The following is a 21,184-nucleotide window of genomic DNA, read 5'->3' as shown; positions in this document are numbered from 1 at the left end:
CCACCCCCCAGCTGATCCTGAAAATAAATCTGCTTCATTTCCATTGGCTGCAAGCAGTGGAGTGATAAGACCATATGTCACTTGGGTATTAAACAAATCCTAATGAGCTAAAAATATGTTTGTTTTAGCTAATTGACCTCTTTGGCCTTTGTAAACAAACCACTTGGTAAACATCTTCAGATAATGATTTCCAGAAGTTGACGTCTGGGTTTCCAGCTTGCAGGGTAAGCTCCTTCATCTTCATCCTGGAAGACCACCTTCTCTGGCCGTGACACCATGGGATTATCTGCTATTCCCTGAGGCCAGCCAGTCTGTTCTAGACAGAATTCAAGAAGCCAGAAGGTGGGAGTGGGAAGTGGCTGCACCAACTGCTATTCCCTGTCTGTACAACCCCCCACCCCTGATATAATCTGACATAGGGATAGCTGCTAAATGAGAGAAATGTGCCCACTGAGAGGCTGCCTGGGCAAAGCAGGGTTTCCTGGTGTGGGGTCCATGACAGATGATCTTAGATATCCAGGGCAAGTTAGTCACAAACAAAAAATACGTAGCACTTTCATGAAAAAAGAAAAGATGGAGCATAGCAATGTACCTGGGACTGGCTCCCAGGAATATTCCTGAAGGTATGAGAATAACCTGTATTCTGTATGTGTCTTAGTGCCACTTGCTTCTCACTGCAAGCACTGGGCTGAAGCTGAGCCCTAAACCAACAGGGGTCCCCACTGACAAAGAGAATGATGCTCTCAAGATCTCACAGTACACCTTATCTGATCTGGAGTTATTGATCCCATGTCCTCTCACTTGTCACACCATATACTGAAATCCAGACTTTTCATTCATCTTGTTGCAAATTTGTGAGGAGACCTATATTGTTCCTAGAAGCATAAGCAGGGTATAGGAATAAACTTCAACTCCTGAGGCCAACAATGACCCCAGACTCAGCCTTGACACTGACATGATGGTGGCCTTCCCAGCCTCTTCTCACTGTCTTTCACCTGTCCCCATCTGAAATGGTGGGATCAATTAACTACTGAACTCCCTGGCAGTAAAATATATATGATACTTGTTATAGGGCCTTCACTGGTAACTTCCAGATACTGCAATGCTTTGTGAAAACTTCCATATTTAATCTATCCAATAATTCACATAATCTACTTAATAAATGAAATACTTTTCCTAAGTCTACAGAATAAACAGTAGCAGAACCAGACCTCCAACTACATCTGCCTAATTCCAGAGTTCCCACAGCAGTAGGAAAATGATACTTATTTGCAGATTAACAACTCTCATTTGCAAGGCTTTAGTAAAAAATGTGAGTGTATAAAGCAGAGCACAGGGCCTAGTATGTGTCAGGAACTCAGAATAAACATAATTATTTGTGTTTTTCTATGTAGACATGGCTCAGCAAGATGAGATGCAATGTTCCTTCCGGGTCAAACCACCCTGGCCTCTTCTTCATAGTCCCCTGGCACATGCACTTGAATTAGACAGGATTAAAGGCTTACCAGAGCTGGAAGCCTCACATGTAACTCCTAAGCTGAGCCCCAGACCTTCTGTCTGCCTGCTAAGAAGGACAAGGGAGAAAGGCAGCTTTGGGAGCAGGACCACAGTCTTGTATAAAGTCAAGGGAGCTCTGACTCAGGAGCCAGGGCTCCTGGATCCTAATGATGAAAGAATGGGTCCTGGTTTTGCCCACACTGTTCTTCTGTGTTCTGGCCAGCCACATACAGAACCTGTTCCAGCCAAGCCTGGTGCTGGACATGGCCAAGGTCCTCTTGGATAACTACTGCTTCCCCGAGAACCTGATGGGAATGCAAGCAGCCATTGAGCAGGCTATGAAGAGTCGTGAGATTCTGGGAATCTCAGACCCTCAGACGCTGGCCCAGGTGCTGACAGCTGGAGTGCAGAGTTCCTTGAATGACCCACGCCTCTTCATCTCCTATGAGCCCAGTTCCCTTGAAGCTCCCCAGCAAGAACCAGCACTCACTAACTTCACCCGAGAAGAACTGCTGGACCAGCTACGGAGGAGCATCCACCATGAGGTTCTTGAAGATAATGTGGGTTACCTACGAGTGGACGACCTCCCTGGCCAGGAGGTACTGAGTGAGCTGGGAGGGTTCTTGGTGGCCCATGTGTGGAGACAGCTCATGGGCACCTCCTCCTTGGTGCTAGATCTCCGGCAATGTGCTGGTGGTCACATCTCTGGGATCCCTTATGTCATCTCCTACTTGCACCCTGGGAACACTGTCATGCACGTGGATACCATCTATGATCGCCCCTCTAATACCACCACTGAGATTTGGACCTTGCCGAAGGTCCTGGGCGAGAGATACAGTGCCGACAAAGATGTGGTAGTCCTCACCAGTGGACGAACTGGGGGCGTGGCTGAGGACATCGCCTACATCCTCAAGCAGATGCGCAGGGCCATCGTGGTGGGAGAGCGGACGGAGGGCGGGGCCCTGGACCTCCAGAAGCTGAGAATAGGCCAGTCCAACTTCTTCCTCACAGTGCCCGTGTCCAGGTCCCTGGGGCCCCTGGGTGGAGGTGGCCAGACATGGGAAGGCAGTGGAGTGCTGCCCTGCGTGGGGACACCTGCAGAACAGGCCCTAGAAAAGGCCTTGGCCATTCTCACCCTGCGCCGTGCCCTGCCAGGGGTTGTCCTTCGACTACAGAAAGCCCTGCAGGACTATTACACTCTGGTGGACCGAGTGCCGGGCCTGCTACACCACCTGGCTAGTATGGACTACTCAGCCGTGGTCTCTGAGGAGGACCTCGTGACAAAGCTCAATGCTGGCTTGCAGGCTGTATCCGAGGATCCTAGGCTCCTGGTGAGAGCCACTGGACCCAAAGAAAGCTCATCTAGGCCTGAGACTGGGCCTAATGACCCCCCAGAAGCCACTCCTGAGGTACCCAAGGAAGAAGCTGCCCGGAGGGCCCTAGTAGACTCTGTGTTTCAGGTATCCGTGCTGCCAGGAAATGTGGGCTACCTGCGCTTTGACAGATTTGCAGACGCCTCTGTGCTGAGGGCACTGGGTCCTTATGTGCTACACCAGGTGTGGGAGCCCCTGCAAGACACAGAGCATCTCATCATGGACCTGCGTCATAACCCTGGAGGGCCATCCTCTGCTGTACCTCTGCTACTGTCCTACTTCCAGGGCCCTGAGGCTGGCCCCGTGCGCCTCTTCACCACCTATGACCGCCGCACCAACGTCACCCAGGAGCACTTCAGCCACAGGAAGCTGCTAGGCCAACGATACGGCAACCAGCGTGGGGTGTACCTGCTTACCAGCCACAGAACTGCCACGGCTGCTGAAGAGTTCGCCTTCCTAATGCAGTCCCTGGGCTGGGCCACCCTGGTAGGTGAAATCACTGCAGGTAGCCTGTTGCACACCTGCACGGTGCCATTGCTAGACTCACCAGAGGGTGGCCTGGCACTCACAGTACCTGTGCTCACCTTTATTGACAACCACGGTGAGGCCTGGCTGGGTGGTGGTGTGGTGCCTGATGCCATCGTGCTGGCTGAAGAGGCCTTAGAGAGAGCACAAGAGGTTCTGGACTTCCACCGCAGCCTGGGTGCCTTGGTAGAAGGCACCGGTCGCCTGCTGGAGGCGCACTATGCCAGGCCAGATGTCGCAGGGCAGGCCAGAGCTCTCCTACAATCCAAGCTGGTCCAAGGAGCATACCGCACAGCTGTGGACTTGGAGTCACTAGCCTCACAACTCACAGGTGACCTGCAGGAGGTATCTGAGGATCACCGCCTACTGGTGTTCCACAGCCCTGGTGAGCTGGTGGCAGAGGAGGTCCCCCTGCCGCCCCCTGCTGTTCCCTCCCCAGAGGAACTCTCTTATCTCATCGAGGCTCTGTTCAAAACAGATGTGCTACCGGGCCAGCTGGGCTACTTGCGTTTTGATGCCATGGCTGAGCTAGAGACAGTGAAGGCCATAGGGCCTCAGCTGGTACGGCTGGTGTGGCAGAGGCTGGTGGACACAGCTGCGCTGGTTGTTGACCTGCGCTACAACCCTGGTAGCTACTCTTCTGCTGTACCCCTGCTCTGCTCCTACTTTTTTGAGGCAGAACCCCGAAAGCACCTCTATTCTGTTTTTGACAGGGCAACATCTAGGGTCACAGAAATATGGACCCTGCCACTGGTTGCTGGGCAGCGCTATGGTCCCCACAAGGACCTCTACATCCTCATGAGCCATACCAGTGGCTCTGCAGCTGAGGCATTCGCTCACACCATGCAGGACCTACAGCGGGCCACCGTGATTGGAGAGCCCACAGCTGGAGGGGCACTCTCTGTAGGCATCTACCAGGTGGGCAACAGCCCCTTATATGCCTCCATGCCTACCCAGATGGCCCTGAGTGCCACCACCGGTGAGGCCTGGGACTTGGCTGGTGTGGAACCTGACATCACCGTGCCCACAAGTGAGGCCCTTTCCACAGCCCAGGACATAGTGGCCCTGCGTGCCAAGGTGCCCACAGTACTACAGACAGCTGGAAAACTAGTGGCAGATAACTATGCCTCCCCTGAGTTGGGGGCCAAGATGGCTGCCAAGCTTAGCGGTCTGCAAAGCCGATATGCAAGGGTGACTTCAGAAGGGGCCTTGGCTGAGATGCTGGGAGCAGACCTGCAAATGCTCTCTGGGGACCCACACCTGAAGACAGCACACATCCCAGAGGATGCCAAAGACCGCATTCCTGGAATTGTGCCCATGCAGGTAAGACAAAAGAAAGACTTGGTCTGGCCCAATTCTGGGAGTGAGCTATCCAGTTGTCAGCTCTATGCACAATGCAAGACTGTAGCTCCAGGCTTCTGTGTTTAGATTTTCGACTGGTCGTGTCCTTTCTTCCCTTCACCAGACTGTCTCTTCTACTCTCTGGGTCCACAGTCCCTGGACGACCCTATAGAATACTCAACAAATCCTTGCATCCTACTTTTCACATTAGATGTGTTGGGTATTCTTTCTTGTACTGGGTAGGAGTCAGGAGTTTTCATGAGGTCCCACTGTCAATGTAGGGGAAGGGGTTTGGCAAGTTACTTGAAGCTCCAACATGAGAATTTCCTTCCCTGAAAGTATGAAGTTTACGATACCTGGATCCACTGTGTCCTTAGAGGTAAAGTGTGGCTACTGGACACAGGTCCTGGAGTGCTAAGGCACAGACTGAAGGCCTGTGTACGGTTCCAACTTGTCATCTTCCCTCCAAACAATGCACAGTACACATCTTGAGTTGAGGTGTGTGAATATATGTCTGTTCCAAGGACCAGCTTGGTGGGAGATTTGGAGCAAGGTGGCTGCAGTCAGAAGACTTGAAAGCCATCACCGAAGCATCCAGGAGCACCAATGGGTGCAATAAGTCGAGTGTGGCAGCTGGGAAGGTGTGACCTGGCCAAAGCCAAAGTGCACGGGATTCATGGAGGCTCCAGTCTACCTAAGCCTTCCATCAGAGAGCACTCCCATTGCCTCTCCACCCACTTTCTTATCAGTGACTTGGCTGTGAGGTCAGTGAGTAGGCAAGGCTTTGCTTTGGCCCGAGGCGAGGGCTAAGGTATAGGCAGCTCATCTGGGAGGTAGTCACTGGACAGGAGGAAGGCAAGTAGGAAGTAAGGGTGTGAAAGATCCCACTGGGACCCTGGTGAGTGTGGGGAATGCCTCCTAGAACCAGCCCTCCGCAGGCAAAAGGGATCTATCAGCATCTGCCCTCCAGTGATGGGAGTTCATGACTCTTGCATGCTAGGGGTCCTCCGTAGACTCGTGCCACATGGAGCTATCTGGAGGCAAAGGGTACAAAGATACAAGATTTGAGTTTCCACAGGGAGCCTGGCAGCCCTGCAATCACCTGCAATCAGACAAGAGCTAAGAAGGACTACAGGCCACTGTTGAGTCCACACAGACCTCTTTGCTCTCTATCAAGTCATTGAGTCCCACCACTTGCAACAGTGGTTGGGAGAGAACAAAGCAGAGCCATACTGGGGTCATGGGTCTTACTAGGCTTCCAGAATCCCAATTTCCAAAATTGTCATGTTGGGTTTTTGGTTTTTGGTTTCGGTTTTTGATTGTTTTGTTTTCCCAGCATAGCCAGGGCCGTGGAACGAAAGAGGGTGAATTGAGTTTGGAGAGGATTCCTTTTTTCTCCTGGTCCTGTCTGTGAGGACCTCAGACAAGTTAGTCTCCTTGTCTGTGCTTCAGGGGTGTCCAGAAGAGATGAGAATAACAGTGCCTTCTATTCAGGGTGACTGTCTAATGTGATGAAGGCTAAGAAGTGCTTATCCCAGAGTCAGACCCCAGGGAAAGATTACTAATGTCTTCCCTCCCTGTCCCAGCAGAGATGAACCCAGGGACATTAAGTGTCTGTTGAGATTGGAAGCACCCTACCTCTCCAGACACCAAATGAGATGTTGGCAGAGTTGAGCATTCCGCTTCAAGCATGTCTCTGATCAACTGACTCATAGGCCACACGTGGTTCCCATCCCAGGCCTATCACCCAAATGCTACCCTCCCAGATACCACTAACTCCTTCCCATTGCCTTACTATCCCACAGCACCCCTCCCCTGGGCACTGCCTTTTGCCACTCTCCTGATACTGAGCTAGGTTTCCCACTCTTCCAGATTCCTTCCCCAGAAGTCTTTGAAGATCTGATCAAGTTTTCCTTCCACACAAATGTGCTGGAGGACAACATTGGCTACTTGAGATTCGACATGTTTGGGGACTGTGAGCTGCTTACCCAGGTCTCCGAGCTGTTGGTAGAGCACATCTGGAAAAAGATTGTACATACAGATGCCCTGATCATCGACATGAGGTCAGTGGGCTAGGCAGTGATTCCAGGCTGAGCCATAGCACTGGGCTGAATCCAGTCAAGGCTACAGGCCAAAACAGTGGGGAGGAGTGCCCCATGACACAATGAAGGATCTGAAATGAACCAGGCCACCTTCCTGCCAGTGAACTGGCCAGCTAGCTCAGAGGTTCAGATATTATTGGCTGGTGGTACTTCAACACTTTTAATTTTTTAAACTCCCTTGATGATCCCAATGTGTGTCTCAAGTGAAGAGTTACCCCACATCTGTTGCCTGACAGAAGAAATCAAATTGGTGGGCAGGGATGGGAAAGATAGAAGCTGCTGATCCTTGGCCCCATGCCAGCCCTATGTCATAGCTCCAAGGGGGATTGTATAATCTATAATCCTAATCGTCAACCCTCCACTGTGGTTGTACTTCTGCAAAATCACACCCAAGATAGTTATTCTCATGGGCATCACAAAGCCAGGGTCCCTCCCTGCCCCTCCCTGGGGCAATTTGAAAATGAACAGATGACATTGTAACAAGAAAACTTTGCATAGCAAATGGTTGTTAGATATCTTCACCCATTCACCTCCCTTTGCTTCTGAAAAGAAAAATCCACTTTATATGTGGTGAGTTCCCATCATAGACTCCCATCACCGGCCACACCTCCAAGCAGAAGAGATGTCAGGCAGTGACAAGACGCAGGCCTCCCTCCAATCCTAGGTCTGTTAGTGGGTATGTCCCCAGCACCATTCACCAGTGTGAGAAAGATCAGGCTGCTTCTCTCCCATGGGAACCCTTTCCACTTCTCAGCTGCTAGAAAAAGGTTGGAGTATCCGCCCAGCTAAGCACCCAGGCCTGCTGTTAATTGCAGTTCTTACATGACTCTTAACAGTCACCAGGTGGCGCTGAACCATGGCAAGACTGGCCTACCTCCCTGGGAGATCATTTTCCTTGGCCAGATTTTCTGAATGCCCAGAACCTTAGCTGATCACTTTATTCCTCAGACACTTTAACAAACATCAGAACCACAATCAGGACAAGCATCTTTTTTGTTAAATTCCATCCACATTTTTTAAGGGGAAGCCCAGCTACAGGCACCCTTGGCCTAGACTGTTCTGACCTGGGGTGGCCGGGCAGATGCTGAGGTCAAGGACCCTGATGGCTCATGGCTGTCAGCTGGAAGAGTCTCCTGATACATTGTCAGCCCCAGAGAGGCAAGGGCATGCAAGATTAAACGCAGGCCCTCACCTTGTACTTCCACAATCTGGACTTTACTACTACACTGAGGGTCACTAGTAACTTGTGTTACTACGCATGATGGATTCTTTGTTCTATTCATAGGCAATATGTATGCAAAGAAGCAGTCCATGGTTGATATGTGGGAAAACAATCTCAACAAATTCCTAATTACAGGACTCACCAGAGCCTTTAACACATTAATATATCTGAGCAGGGTCCATACCCAGTATTTTTTTCATTTTTTTCTTTTTAAAATTCTTTCTTTTGTTATTATTGTTGTTGTTTTAAGACAGTCTCACTGTGTTGTCCCAGATGACCTGGAACTCACTCTTTAGACCACGATGGCCTTGAACTTATGGAGATCGACCAGCCTCTGCCTCTCAAGTGCTGAGATTGAAAGTGGGAGTCACCACATAAAGCCAGTGTTTTCTGAAAGCATTTGATCACAGACCTTTTTTAGTCTCAAGAGAGGCTAGTGCTCTGTGGAATTCCCCAGGTCATGTCACCTGTGGAACTATGAAGGGGATGCAGGGGACAAAGGGCTAAGAAACTCTGAAATTAGAACCCTTCTTCACTGAAAAAAGACCCAAGCTCCAGGGGAACACTGAGCCCCTCTGTGTGAGCTCAAACCCTCTTTTCTCGGCTTCCCTCAGGTTCAACATCGGTGGCCCCACCTCCTCCATCTCAGCTCTGTGCTCCTATTTCTTTGATGAGTCACCCCCCATTCTGCTGGACAAGATCTATAGCCGGCCCAATGACTCTGTCAGCGAGCTCTGGACCCACGCTCAGCTCACAGGTATATGGAGCCTTCTTTTTCCTTTTCTTATTCTAAAACCTTCTGGAAGAATCACAGACACAACTTGAGAATAATAAAAATAGTAATAACAGATCATAAGGTCCCTGTCCCGGTCCACGGGATACAGCACTGGGACAATCTTCAGAATCTGAGAGCACATGTCTAGAGAATAAAAGTGGGCACCAGATGGCTTAAATGTCTTGTATTACTTTGCCTGGCACACATCCCCCACTCTTGACAGTAACGCTAGCAGCCTGTAAAACAGATACAGAACCAGGATGCCCCCTCACCTTGCTAATCAGATGGGTGTTTTCGGAGTTTGTCTTGTTTGAATTCTCAGTAGCAGTTCATCATAATTGCTGAAGAAATGTCCAGATGCTATCAGACCTTCCTTTACTTGCCTGGGCCGGAGAACATACAGAGTAGCAGAGGCAACTCTGAGCCACACAGACCCCTGACTCTCAAAGCTGTATTTCGTGGTAAATGGCCTCCTGACCTCTGCCCAGCATGCAGAATCAAGGACCCTGTGTGGACTCTATGTTCCCATCCCCAAGAGGTCACTGGAGAGGCCAACAGGGTGCCTCTGTCCAGAGATACCCCTAGCCAGCTTCATTTCTACACTTCCTCATTACATAAGCCTTTTGCAACCATAGAATCTAATATTTATCCAATAATATTGAAAACTGTCAAGGAAAAAATCAGAATAAGGTAAATTCAAAATTTAAACAGATATTCAAAACTGGAAGGTTAGGATAACCTCAGATTTAGAGATTCTAGAATGTTGATCTGGGTGGGTTACAGGACCCACCAGCCACCTTCGGCCACTGAGACTTAAGTGGAAGTGGTCCTTATTGAGGTGCATTTTCACTGACTGTATCCTCACCAGATTTAGAAGACCTAAGAGGGGAAAATGAAAGAAAGGATGGGGAAGCCATAATGGTCAACGAGTGGGAGGGAGAAGCAGAGATAAACTCTGTGCTTCAGTGTAATAATTTCATTTTAAATAAACATATCTTTGACATGTTGTCTAATCAAATCATGATTGAAGTTAATTCCATCTATTTTCTTTTATACTTTTTAATGTAGCTACTCAAAAATTTTAAGCAATCACCAAGTATAAAGTAATAAATGTTGCTCTTCTAGGGGCCCAGAGCAAAAAGACTCTCAGGTTAGAGTTGAGGATACCATTATTCAGGACACAGCTGCATGCCCAGAGCTCAGGAAAAGGCACACCTTCCTTTCATTTGTCCACGAACAGAACACGGCAGTGCTTGGTCATACCAATGGCTATCCCTGCATCACAGGGGCAGACTGAGGCCAGGGACCCACATATTGACACAAGACTAAACCTGTGGCCCTCTTCATCTCTGGATCATATAGAAAAGGTAGGGTGTTGATTTGAGCCCATGCTGAAGGGTCTTTGTCCTCCAGGTGAACGCTATGGCTCCAAGAAGAGTGTGGCCATCCTCACCAGTGGTGTGACAGCCGGTGCTGCTGAGGAATTCACTTACATCATGAAGAGGCTGGGCCGAGCACTGGTCATTGGTGAAGTGACCAGTGGAGGCTGCCAGCCACCACAGACCTACCATGTGGATGACACCCACCTCTACATCACCATCCCCACAGCTCGCTCTGTGGGTGCCACGGATGGCAGTTCTTGGGAAGGGGTGGGTGTGACACCTGATGTGGTTGTTCCTTCAGAATTGGCCCTTACCAGAGCCAAGGAGACACTCCAGCAGGCTCTTCGAGGGTGAGGCAGAACCTAAGGGCTACCGAGAAGAGTTTTAACAGCTAGCCCTTTGGGCCACTACTGGAGCTCTAGTATGAGATGCTGCCTAAGGTTACATGTGGTCCAGGGCCTGTTGAGTGGTAGCATCCTCAAAAGCTCATCCATTTACCCCAGTACTACACCAACCTCTCTCCCTGGAACCCCAGAGTGGGAGTTCAACCATCTCAAAGGCAGCATCCATCATAGTTATTCTGGGGAGACTGAAGTCTGTCTCTCTTCTACCCATACTTCCTAGCTACCAACCCTTGGTCCCCATACTGTCACCTAGAGCAGTTCTGTCATGGTCCACAGATGTAAGGCACATGTGATAGTAGGTTTTGCTAGCAGCCATCTTTTCAAGAAGCAAAAGAAAGAAGTGCTTAATGTTGGCAGTACTTTGTAATATTTCAGCTACTCTTTAACTTAGGATGGCATTATCCTCTGTCAGTTCATCCTTAGTAGATAATATTACTAAGTCAAAATGCATTCAATACCCAAACAAGCCTATGATAGAGTAAAAATATCCCAATTCAAACCACCCTAGGTTAGAGCCCATCTGTGTCATTTATCTGACTTACTGTATCCACAGTCACCTCTTGTGAAAGCTGGAAAATAACAGTGGTGGCGAGTAGATTGCTTCTGTGTGGTCTTCCAAGTGTGGTGTGTAGTTTGAGGTTTCTGGTACTAAGTGGCCACCTTCAACTCATAGCTTCTGAGATTAGGAGCCCTTCCTTCCACATTCCATCCCCTCTAGAGTACCTCCCCCACAACCCTGTGGTCATTTCTTTACCCACCAAGCATTGTCACCTTTATTTATCCTCATCTGCTACATGGTGTTGGGTGTGAAGTCATCACATTTGAGTGTCAGGATGATAGGATGCAAGTCTACTCCGGCCTCTACCTGCATCCCTCAGACACCTTATCTGAAGAGAAGAGCTCTAGGGCCCAGGGGTGATGATGGGAGCAAAGCCCTTGGCTGCTGCCCTGGGATTCATACTACTTGCTCCCATTACTTTGTAAACTAATATAAGATGATAGCGTTTTTTGAAAGAAGGAGGGCCATGCACCTGTACTGTCTAGCCCTGGCATCTGGGAAGATTAAGCTGTAACTGGCCAGGACCTGATAAAGTGCAGAGATTTCCAAAGATAAAACAACCCTGACTTCCCAACCAAACACCAAAGATTCCCAAGTACACCCACAAAACTTCAGGGTGTCCCGGGGCACCCTTGAACTGATCCTGTCTAGACTCTATCCAGTACAGGGCAAGATGCCACACCACAGGGCCTGTCTCTGCTACATTAGAGTAAGATCGTAGTTGGGGGATTTGGAAGTAACCTGGCCTGGCCTCTATTTCCCCTTATAAGGTAAATATGTGGCTGTGCTCTAGGGCTTAAGCATCTAAATTTTAGGGATCCCCCTCCTTCCTCCTCTTGCCACATCTCTCTTCTCCTCTCTTGCTTCCTTCTCTAATGTAGGTTGTAACCTAAATTAACTTCTTGGTGATAGAACTGTCAGCAGTATTTCTATCTTTCTTTTTAATGCTTTGTTCTTTTTCTAGGTCCTCACAATAAGCATACACCACTGTTTTCAGGTGTAGCAGTCACTCTGAAATACAAACATGCATCTGTAATCATAGCGCCAGTGGTTGTTTTGTGTATTCCTTTCTCTCCTTGTCTGGCACTGCAGGCATTTAAGGGTGGAGAGCTGGGTCTTAGGCCTGAGACCAAGAGCTCTGGGGGCAGCAGGTGGCAGAGAGTCCATGGATGTTCAGTGGGATGGGTATCCAAGGTTCTTATTTTTCATATGAGCGACTATCACCACCCTTCACTTGGGAGGCACTGAGATGCAGAAAGTTCAGAAACCCACCTGAGGCTACACACAGGCTTGCTCTCCTTCAGGCCACCTAGTGTTTGCAGTCTGTAGAGACTCATTCCCAACTGCACTGGCTACAGCAGACTCTCTAAGAGGCAATGATCCTAGGCTCTAGAGTCAACCTGCCTGAGTGAGTAGACCAGTCCAGCTTCCTCTGGCCTGCGTGATTCTAGGAGACTTACTTCAATCTCTGGGCCTCAGTTTCCCCAGGTGGTCAGTGAGAGAGGTAAATATTACATCTGTGAGAAATTAGTTAATCTGAAGTTCAGCCAAAGTCAGAAATCATCAATTTTCTAGTCCAAAATCGGATGTCTTGGCAGCCCAGCTCCCTGGTAGTGGACAAAGATTCTACCTTGGAAGGTTAAGGAACCTGAAGTAAAGATTAAATCTGGAGCAAGTGACCAGAGTCTAGGCATCAGCATTCTGCCAGATGTCCGATGGGCAGTGGCAGACCAAAAGAAGCAGCATCCTCAGGAGGCAGCTCCCAGGTATGTCGTCAGCTCTGGTCCTGACTAAGCCACTTAAAGGATGGTGCTGTGTATGCCTGAGTTCTATTCCAGCTGCAGCTGGTCAACAAAGGAAAGGACTTTGACCTCCAAATTCTTGCTTGAGTATGTGTGACCTGACCCCTATAATAGGAAGTATCAGGGATCACATCCCACTCAACAAGGAAGGTGAAGAGATCATATGAAGGTCCTCACAGAACCTCTGTCTTGGGGCTAGGCCAACACAGCAGAGGAGAGGCCCCTGATCTCACCTTCCTATGCCCAGGGTCACCTATTACCAGAATGCAACAAAAGGAAGGTAGGCATATTGAATCCCACTCTTGGGCCAGGAAACTCTCTGTTCAGTCCCTACAGGAGGGCACTTATCTACTGCCTACTGGGATTTAGCTGTTGCCACCAGGCCTAGGGACCTCAGCTCTGCTTTGCTGACCAGTGGCTAGTGCTGAAAATAGCCTCTTAATCTGAGGCTCTTAGAATAGCAAGGGAACCACACACCAGAGGTCCCCTGACCCCAGCCCTGGGAAACACACCATGGATAAAAGTGGGAAAGATGAATTCAAAGCCTCCTCCTTTTCCTTTCCACCCCTCATACAAAACTAATTTCTAAACATTGTCTCCTAGGAGGGTGCCTTAGACCTTATCATATTATAGAATAACTTCCTTTAAGGGGAGATTCATATCTCATATACTATATGACCTTTAGACCTATCACAAGACTTGTAAAAAGAAAATTGTAAAAGTGGTTGGGTATGTGACATCTCTGGAGAAATGGCTTACAGGTGCCTCTAGGTGGTGCCATCCCTTCCCAGGGGGATGAAGGATGCAAGGGCTGTAATTGGACTTTTTACTTTCATCTTGAGTAGCATATGTCTTCCAGAGCTCACGGGGGATAGGGGCCATGAGAGAGGTTAGAAAGGCCGAGCTTGGCCCCTGGCCCATTCAACAGCAAAAGCCTATCAGATTTGGGGGACACCAGCTAATAGTTCTTTCACCCTCCACACTAACATGGATCAGCAAGTCTGTGCCATGCTGTCCATTTCACTCTCATTGCCAGAATGCAGCGAACAGAAGCCAGGCATAGCAGATCCCAATCCTGGTCCAGGAAACCTTCCTCCAGGTCACCACTGGAAGGCATCTATCTGCCTCTCTGTGTTTAAACAGCAGTTGAATTAGTGGACAACTACTATTACACTAATTCCTGGCTTCCTGCTCTCTCTTTCAGTCTGTATTCCAAGCTGGTTCTGAGGCAGCTTTCTCCAGGAAACCCATCCAAGCTCATGGCAAGACCTGTCACCAAGGTGTGCCACCACCATGTCTGTGCTCGGGCACCTTCACCTACACGGTTTTCTAATTATATACAGTCATTTGCATTTAGGATTCCTGACCTAAGATCCAGGGATCTGTAACAAGTTCAGAATGAGGACCTGGCATCATAGCAGTTTTAATAATTTCCAAGATGATAGTAAAAAGAAAACCTCAATGGTGGCCTAAATTCAGCACTGCAAGTGCTCAGGGTATGAGCTGGTGGTAAAGACCTTGTCTAGTAAGCTGATCTGAATTCAGAACATCTTATTTCAGCCTCATTTTCAAATTCTTTTTTTCTTTGGGGCAATGTTGGAGACTGAATCTTGTATCTCACACACACTAGGTAAGTACACTACTGCTGAGTCATAATCTCTGAGACCTGAGGACTTCTTAGAAGCCTTAATTTTCCCAAGAATTATTTTAATTTGTATTTATGGATATGGGAGTGCTTGTGCCACATGTGTGCATGCACCCCTGAGGCCACAAGAGGGCATCAGATTCCCTGAAGCTGGTGTTACAGGCAGTTGTGACTGCTCAAAGTGGGCACTGGTAACCCAGCTTCTGTCCTCTGGAAGATCAGCAAGCACAGTTAACCACTGAGTCATTCCTACACCCCTAGAAGCAGTAATTGAACTGTGTATAGAAGGAAGCTTGCCTGATCTGTTGAGGCTGCTATAACAAAATGCCATAGACTGGGTGACTTGCAAATGACAGGAATTTATTGTTCACAGTTCTGGAAAGTAAAAGAGGGACAGGTGTCAGTAGATGGGATGTCTTATGCGAGGACTGCCTCCAAGTTCAGAGGCTGTTCTTTTTAGCCACATCCTTGGAAAGAAAATGGGGAGCTGGCACTTTAGTATTGTCATAAGAGTTTTAAAGGATGAAAATATCCAGACCTTTTTTTTAATGAAAGAGATAACTTAGGAAGTCATGATTTAAAGTGGCTTCCCTCCAGGAGGAACAAGTGACATGAAGGAGGAAGACATGGGAGGGGGTGTGATTTCCAGAGGAAGCCTGGGAGCCCAGCATGCTTATTCTAAGGAACTGGGTCACTAACATTCTAAGCCATGAGCTCCTAAACATCTTTGAATTTGTAAATCTGAATAGCTGCAAATGACTTATGTTGGCACCAATTCTAAGCATCGTCTGCACGTTATGACAGAACCTTCCCCTTTCAAGCAGATGATGTAGAAATCACAGGTCAATTCACTGCACCAGAAATAAGGATGAACACACTTTTGACAGATGCCATCTCCTGCCGCCCCCCCCCCATGTCAACTCAAGAGTTGCCAGGGGCAAAGCTGGAGTCAAGCAGATCATTCACTTACTAACTTGTTCATTTATTACTATCAGCAGATACCTGTTGAGTGCCTACTGTATGTCTGCTTTGTTCTAGATGATGAGAATACAGCAGGAAACAAAAACAGAATTCCCTTTCATTCTAGTACTGAGAACTACAGTGAAGAAGACAAGACTTTATACTACTGAGTGTACACAATGGAGAAAAGTGCTAAGGAGTGGTGTGTGTGTGTGTGTGTGTGTGTGTGTGTGTGTGTGTGTGTGTGTGTGTGTCTGTGTGTCTGTGTGTGTGTCTGTGTGTGTACATATGTATGTGTGTCTGTGTGTGCATGTGTGTGTCTATGTGCATGTGTCTGTGTGTATGTGTATCTATATATATGCATGTGTGTGTGTGTGTGTCTGGGTGTCTGGGTGTGTGTGTCTGTATCTGTGCACAAGTGGCAAGGTTAAGTTGAAATTGAACATGAGGAGACTAGGCCAGCCTCTAAGTTCCAATTCTTGAGTCACACAGTATGCTCCATGACCATGCTAGCTAAGCAGACATGCAGCAGACTGAAAGAGACATACGATCAGATGTGGGGATCATGGGATTTTGTTCTTCCACCAATACTACAGAGTAGTGGTTTTGGGAAGTCACAAACCTTTCCAAGTCTAAACTCTTCTGCAGTAGGATGCAAATTCACTGTCTATGTCCTACAGTGTTGTGGGGAGGTATGACCAGAGGTAAAGTGCCTCCTGGGGTCTTCATTCTGAGAACCCTCCAGTTGCCCTTTCCTGCCCAACTCGGGATCACAAGGAAGGCTGGCACCTGGAACCATGCAGAACAAATGTGTTTCTGTTTTCCTCTTCTCATAATTCAGCGAGAAGACCCAGAGAACAGGATGGTTGAATTGCTAGCCCCCACTCCTTTATTGTGGTTTCAGCCACTTTTCCACTTAGTCATTTGAGGCCTGGATTTACATTGGCCCAGAAAAGGTTAGGCTTGTGACCCAAACAGAGGCTGGGAATCTAGCTGGGCATTTTGGCTGCTATCTTGCACTCCCAGCTTGTCTATATCCAGCATATTGATCCAGCAGGAAAAGGGCATAAACTTGAATGCAGTCTGAGCCATGTCTACGAAGTCAAGCTTGTGCAGACTCGTGGCAGAGAAACATAATACTCATTCACCTCTGAGATTTCACAGGTAAAGTATCTAACTAGCTCAAGCAGTGACTATGAACTTCAAATGCTACCAGGAAATGAGCTGGCCACTTACCACACACCTTCCTCAAGACTGAAGACATTTCATTAACACACCATTTTAAAATGAGAAAACTTAGGGTCAGCAAGTTAAAGGAATATGTCCAAGGTCATGGCTCCCAGGTGAGAGAGCCCAGATTGAATGCAGGCTTGTTTGCCAACAAAGTCAAGGGTGTTGTGCTCATTTGCTTCCAAGCAGAGAACTAGGAACAGAGCCAGGAACAGCCTTGTTCCCTAGGTCATAGGTCCCCTTATCCCATGAGCCAATCTTGCCATTTTAATGCATGGCTTTCCAGAAAAACACATCACAAGGACTGGGATATCTGACAAATTATAACTGAGCTGTTCATCTCTGGGAAGCAAAGAGAGCAACCTTGAAGACACCTATGACAACCTTCTCAATAAAGGCTAGGGGTCACTTGTGCCTCAACACTGAGCTCTGGATTCTATGGCCATTGGGTTTCTCCTTAACAACCTACTAACTGTGTGAAGTCATATGCCTGGAAAGATGGTGGCGCTCCCGAAAGTACTCATGACAAATGGGACAAGTGAGAACTTCCTCTCTCCGTTTCTTAGAATGTGGATCAGGGCCCACATGCTCCCTTTTGTGATGGGAACGCATGTGGAAGACCAGGTCAGACGTCAGACGGAAGGCAAGATTGCACTTAGCACACCAGTTCTGAGTGGACAGGCCTGGGGAGGAGAGGGTGGGAGGCAAGAGAGCCTGAGAGGCTGTGGCAGAAGGCATTGAGGATGTGGGTACTTGCACCTGGGTGTGATCCAGCCAGGATGCGGGAGCCCCCTGGAAAGCATTACAGAGCAGAATGTTCTGTGACAATGTATGCAATCTCCAGAAGTCACCCATGAGTTTGAACGTTGACAGCTGAGCCCATCCTGGTATGTCCACAGTGGTGATGAGTCCAGAGAGCTCCCATGGGCCCTCTGCATTTCCACTGTCCAGAAGCAAGGGGGAGCGCCTAGGTTTCTCTGCCGGGCGCTTGGCTGGCTTGCTAAAAGCACTTCTCTGCTCATTTCGGGTTGCTCCTGGCCAGACTGAGCACACTGTGCCATCCACTGAGGCTCTGGGATGATCCAAGGGCCGCTGCTCACTGCCAAGCCAGCCTTCTGGGTCCTCTGGCTTCCTCTTCTGGGCTTGAATGTCCCCTGGCCTCTTCTGGAGACAAGACAGTTCTGTGAAGGTACCCTGCCTCTGCTCTGTGCATGCCTTGCAGGCCAGATGCCTGTCCACTCGAGGTTCATTCAGTGCTGTTGACAGGCTTGGTTCAGAAGAGGTCACATCTTGGCTACTCTTACCTGCAGTGGTTCCAGAGTCCAGGAGAGTTATTTTCTTGAGCAGTCCTGGCTGGATCTGTTTGGGTTCCATGAGCCTCCATCTTTTCTCAACTGAAGCACTCAGAGAAGACCCTTTGCCCTCAGCCATGTGATCAGCAGGACCTGACAGGCTAAGCAAAGTGGATGTTCCAGCAGCCATTAGTCTATAGGGCTTTGGAGTTCCAAAGGACTGTCCCTACCCCCAGGAGGAGCTATGAGCCTGGACTGGATGCACTTGACTACTGGTCTCTGCAGAAAAACAGAGCAACAGGCAGTGAGGCAGGCACTGGTCAGTCAGTGCCCCATCATGTAGGCTGGCACCAGACAAGCCAGTTTTTTCTGGCCTTCCTTTGATGTCTGTGAAGTGGGAGCAGGGTCATCTGAGGAGAAAGGGAGAAAGAATGAGCTCAGATAGTTTAGACTCCGGCAGCAGGTGGAGACAGGCATTTGCCAGAAAGAGCCCTGGAGCAATGGAACCAGATGACTACGCCATGGCCCCACGCAGGGAAAGGCAGGCAAGCCACAGAAACACCTACTGTGATTAGCAAGCCTGCATCAGAACCCTGGAAGCTGGAGAGGTAGGGAAGGGAGCCTGCTCTGAGGCAGAAAATGGGGGATCGTGGACACCTACCGACAAGATGACCCTGAAGTGAGGAAGAAAGAACCATCAGCTCCTGCTCCAGCTCAGTCTGGTTCTTAGTGCTCCAGAGCCTGGGGGAAGCCACAGCATCTGGAAACAACAATGTGCAAGGTTATCTTGGTTCCTATGGTGTTCCTTTCCTTCCCCGTCTCCTACACTAGCAGCCCCTTTCCCTCCATCACATCCCCAACCTGCTTCCACTATGTTCTTTTGGTTCCTTTGGACCAATCTTAGATTCCTTGTCCCTGTGTTTCCCCAACTCCCACCTAAGCCTTGTATGGTCAGGCTGCCTTTCCATGTGGACCCTACTCTAACTGCGATCACACAGTGGCCACTGCTTAGTTTTATGCATTTTTCTACTCCAGTCCCTGATAAGGAGTGCTTTCTGTGGAGTCCTTTGGGAGTCGGGGCCTTGATAGACCAGCCAGGGACGGGGAAGAAGGATGGGTATTTGTTGTGGGGAAGCTTCATAAAGACATTGCTTTCACCTCACCTAGATCTGGCCATCCTGTGAGTCACAAAGGGAAAGCTATAGAAGGTCACAGTACAAGTGGAAGGGAGGTGCATGGGTAGCCACAGCGGGGTGCAGCAATAGAGGACTGAAGCCCCAGAGGGCTTCCAGAGGGATGCCAGTGTGGAGTCCTATGTTCTTCCCACACTATGGGAGCTAACCATCAAACACGTGCTTAGAAGTAGCTTTTGCTCCCAGTGAAGATTATAACTCATCATCATTTCCTTTGAGGGCTGCCGATCTCTGGTGTGCAGATCTGAGGGTCCCTAAGGAGCCTGCCCATCAAGCAATGGAATGGGCTCCATCAGCACCCTGCTCTCCCTCCCCTGCCTTAGCCATCATATTGTCCAGCTGTAGCTCTAAGTACAGCCTTCGCTGGGCAGGATGAATGTCACTTCTACTCTGATGATCTCTCAGGCCCAGAAGAAATGGCCTATGCCACTGTCTGCCCTCTGCAGCCCCCAGAGGGCACCTAGGTAATGCAAACAGCAATCAATCAGAAGGTACCGTCTAGACCAAAAGGTTCCTAAGCCAGCCAAAAGGAGAGGAAGATTATTGCTTCTTGGGATAATATAACAGATATCTTATCATTTATGCTGACTATCATCTTCTCAGCCAAGTCGTTTCCAGTGTGTTCCTACTACTGAAGTTCTCCGCAGCTACTCGGTCCCTGTCTTTCTCCAGTTCAGGTGTCCAGCCATCCCTCTGATGGTAGAACCTACTCTGCCCCATATACTAATAAATTCCTTGTCTGAGTTGGCCAAAGCTGATGTCTGCCACTTGAATCCAAAGCACGGTGACTGTTCTAGAAGTGAACAACCCCACCCAACTCTGAGGGCTTGCCTCCAGGACTCTGTCGGAAAGGATGTCAACACAACACACACTCACATGTGCACACGTGTGAGCAAGCACATACAGAGGCTACCACCCAGTGGCACCAGTGGTTCAGCACCACTCCAGCATCTGTCAGCACGGGGGCAGCCACTACCGTGTTAGCAGAGTATAAACAGCGTCAATTCCAATGTGTTTCCACCCACATTAACAGTTTTCCATGCTGGCTGGCATGCTGATGTTAATTCTTGCTGTCAGGTGTGCTAGGCCACTTCAGGTACTGAGGGTATAGCAGGGGCTTCTGTAGGCACACGTGACCATAGGGCTAGAGGAACACTTGGCAGGGTGGATGTGGGCTGTGTCTAGCCCTTGCCTCACACTGAGGCACAGTTGGCTCTCCACCTGGCCTTGCTCTTGTCTAGAGCTTTTGTCTCCCTGCTCTCCACTCACCAGACACACTCACCATTGACCCATCCCACAAACAAACCCACTCACTTCTCTCTACTTGGCCCTCTCTACTTGACTCCTCCAAGTCAACTCTCTACTTGGCCCAAACCATTGGGCATTACAGGTGAGCTGGCTTCTGACTGTGCCCTGGAGGTACCACAGTTTAGAGGGAACAATATACTATGAGGGTGGCACATAGGAGGCAATGTCAGCAGCTCTCTGGGGTAGGCCTTCAGCACTGCCCTATCTCCATTGGCCCAGGCATCTGCTTCTAAAAATAAGAAACAGAACCTGTGTCTCTGCCTCCAGAGTTCTGGGATTAAAGGCGTGCACCACCAACACCTGGCAACACATACACTTAATACATACAAATATATACTTTGATACAAACACACACTAATACACATATGCACACACAAACATATATTCATACACATTTATACAAATACTCCCATGATACACTAAAACACACAAGTCCTCTGCCTCTCCTCTAATCTCAGATACTTCTCCAAAGTCAGCAGGGTCAGGACAATGTTATACCCAAGGATGTTCAAGAACTTGCCTCAGAATTCCCTGATCTCACTGCACTTACTCCCACCTCTACTGCCTTCATGGT

General features: G+C 48.9%; 2 protein-coding genes across 2 annotated transcripts; one reads left to right on the top strand and one right to left on the bottom strand.

Annotated features, from left to right (window-relative positions):
- Window positions 1-1,664: 1,664 nt before the first annotated feature.
- Rbp3 (retinol binding protein 3) lies at window positions 1,665-10,571 on the top strand. The gene is made up of 4 exons (XM_027389336.1): window positions 1,665-4,718; window positions 6,609-6,799; window positions 8,675-8,817; window positions 10,249-10,571. The coding sequence occupies exons 1-4, from the start codon at window positions 1,665-1,667 to the stop codon at window positions 10,569-10,571; spliced, it is 3,711 nt and encodes a 1,236-aa protein (XP_027245137.1).
- A 6,714-nt stretch (window positions 10,572-17,285) lies between these two features.
- On the bottom strand, window positions 17,286-18,299 carry Znf488 (zinc finger protein 488). Its single transcript, XM_035453209.1, has one exon. It carries the CDS (start codon window positions 18,297-18,299, stop codon window positions 17,286-17,288), a length of 1,014 nt encoding a protein of 337 aa, XP_035309100.1.
- Window positions 18,300-21,184: the final 2,885 nt, after the last annotated feature.

This window comes from Cricetulus griseus (assembly GCF_003668045.3).
Source record: "Cricetulus griseus strain 17A/GY chromosome 1 unlocalized genomic scaffold, alternate assembly CriGri-PICRH-1.0 chr1_1, whole genome shotgun sequence".
NCBI classification, from domain to species: domain Eukaryota; kingdom Metazoa; phylum Chordata; class Mammalia; order Rodentia; family Cricetidae; genus Cricetulus; species Cricetulus griseus.
Note: the sequence above shows the minus strand (reverse complement) of the source record. Positions and strands in the feature narration are given on the sequence as shown.

Coding starts and splice junctions, on each gene's coding strand:
- Znf488 (XM_035453209.1), bottom strand. CDS start 18,299: ATGGCTGCTGGAACATCCACTTTGCTTAGCCTGTCAGGTCCTGCTGAT.
- Rbp3 (XM_027389336.1), top strand. CDS start 1,665: ATGATGAAAGAATGGGTCCTGGTTTTGCCCACACTGTTCTTCTGTGTT. Junction 4,719..6,608: donor CTGGAATTGTGCCCATGCAG/GTAAGACAAAAG, acceptor CCACTCTTCCAG/ATTCCTTCCCCAGAAGTCTT. Junction 6,800..8,674: donor GCCCTGATCATCGACATGAG/GTCAGTGGGCTA, acceptor GGCTTCCCTCAG/GTTCAACATCGGTGGCCCCA.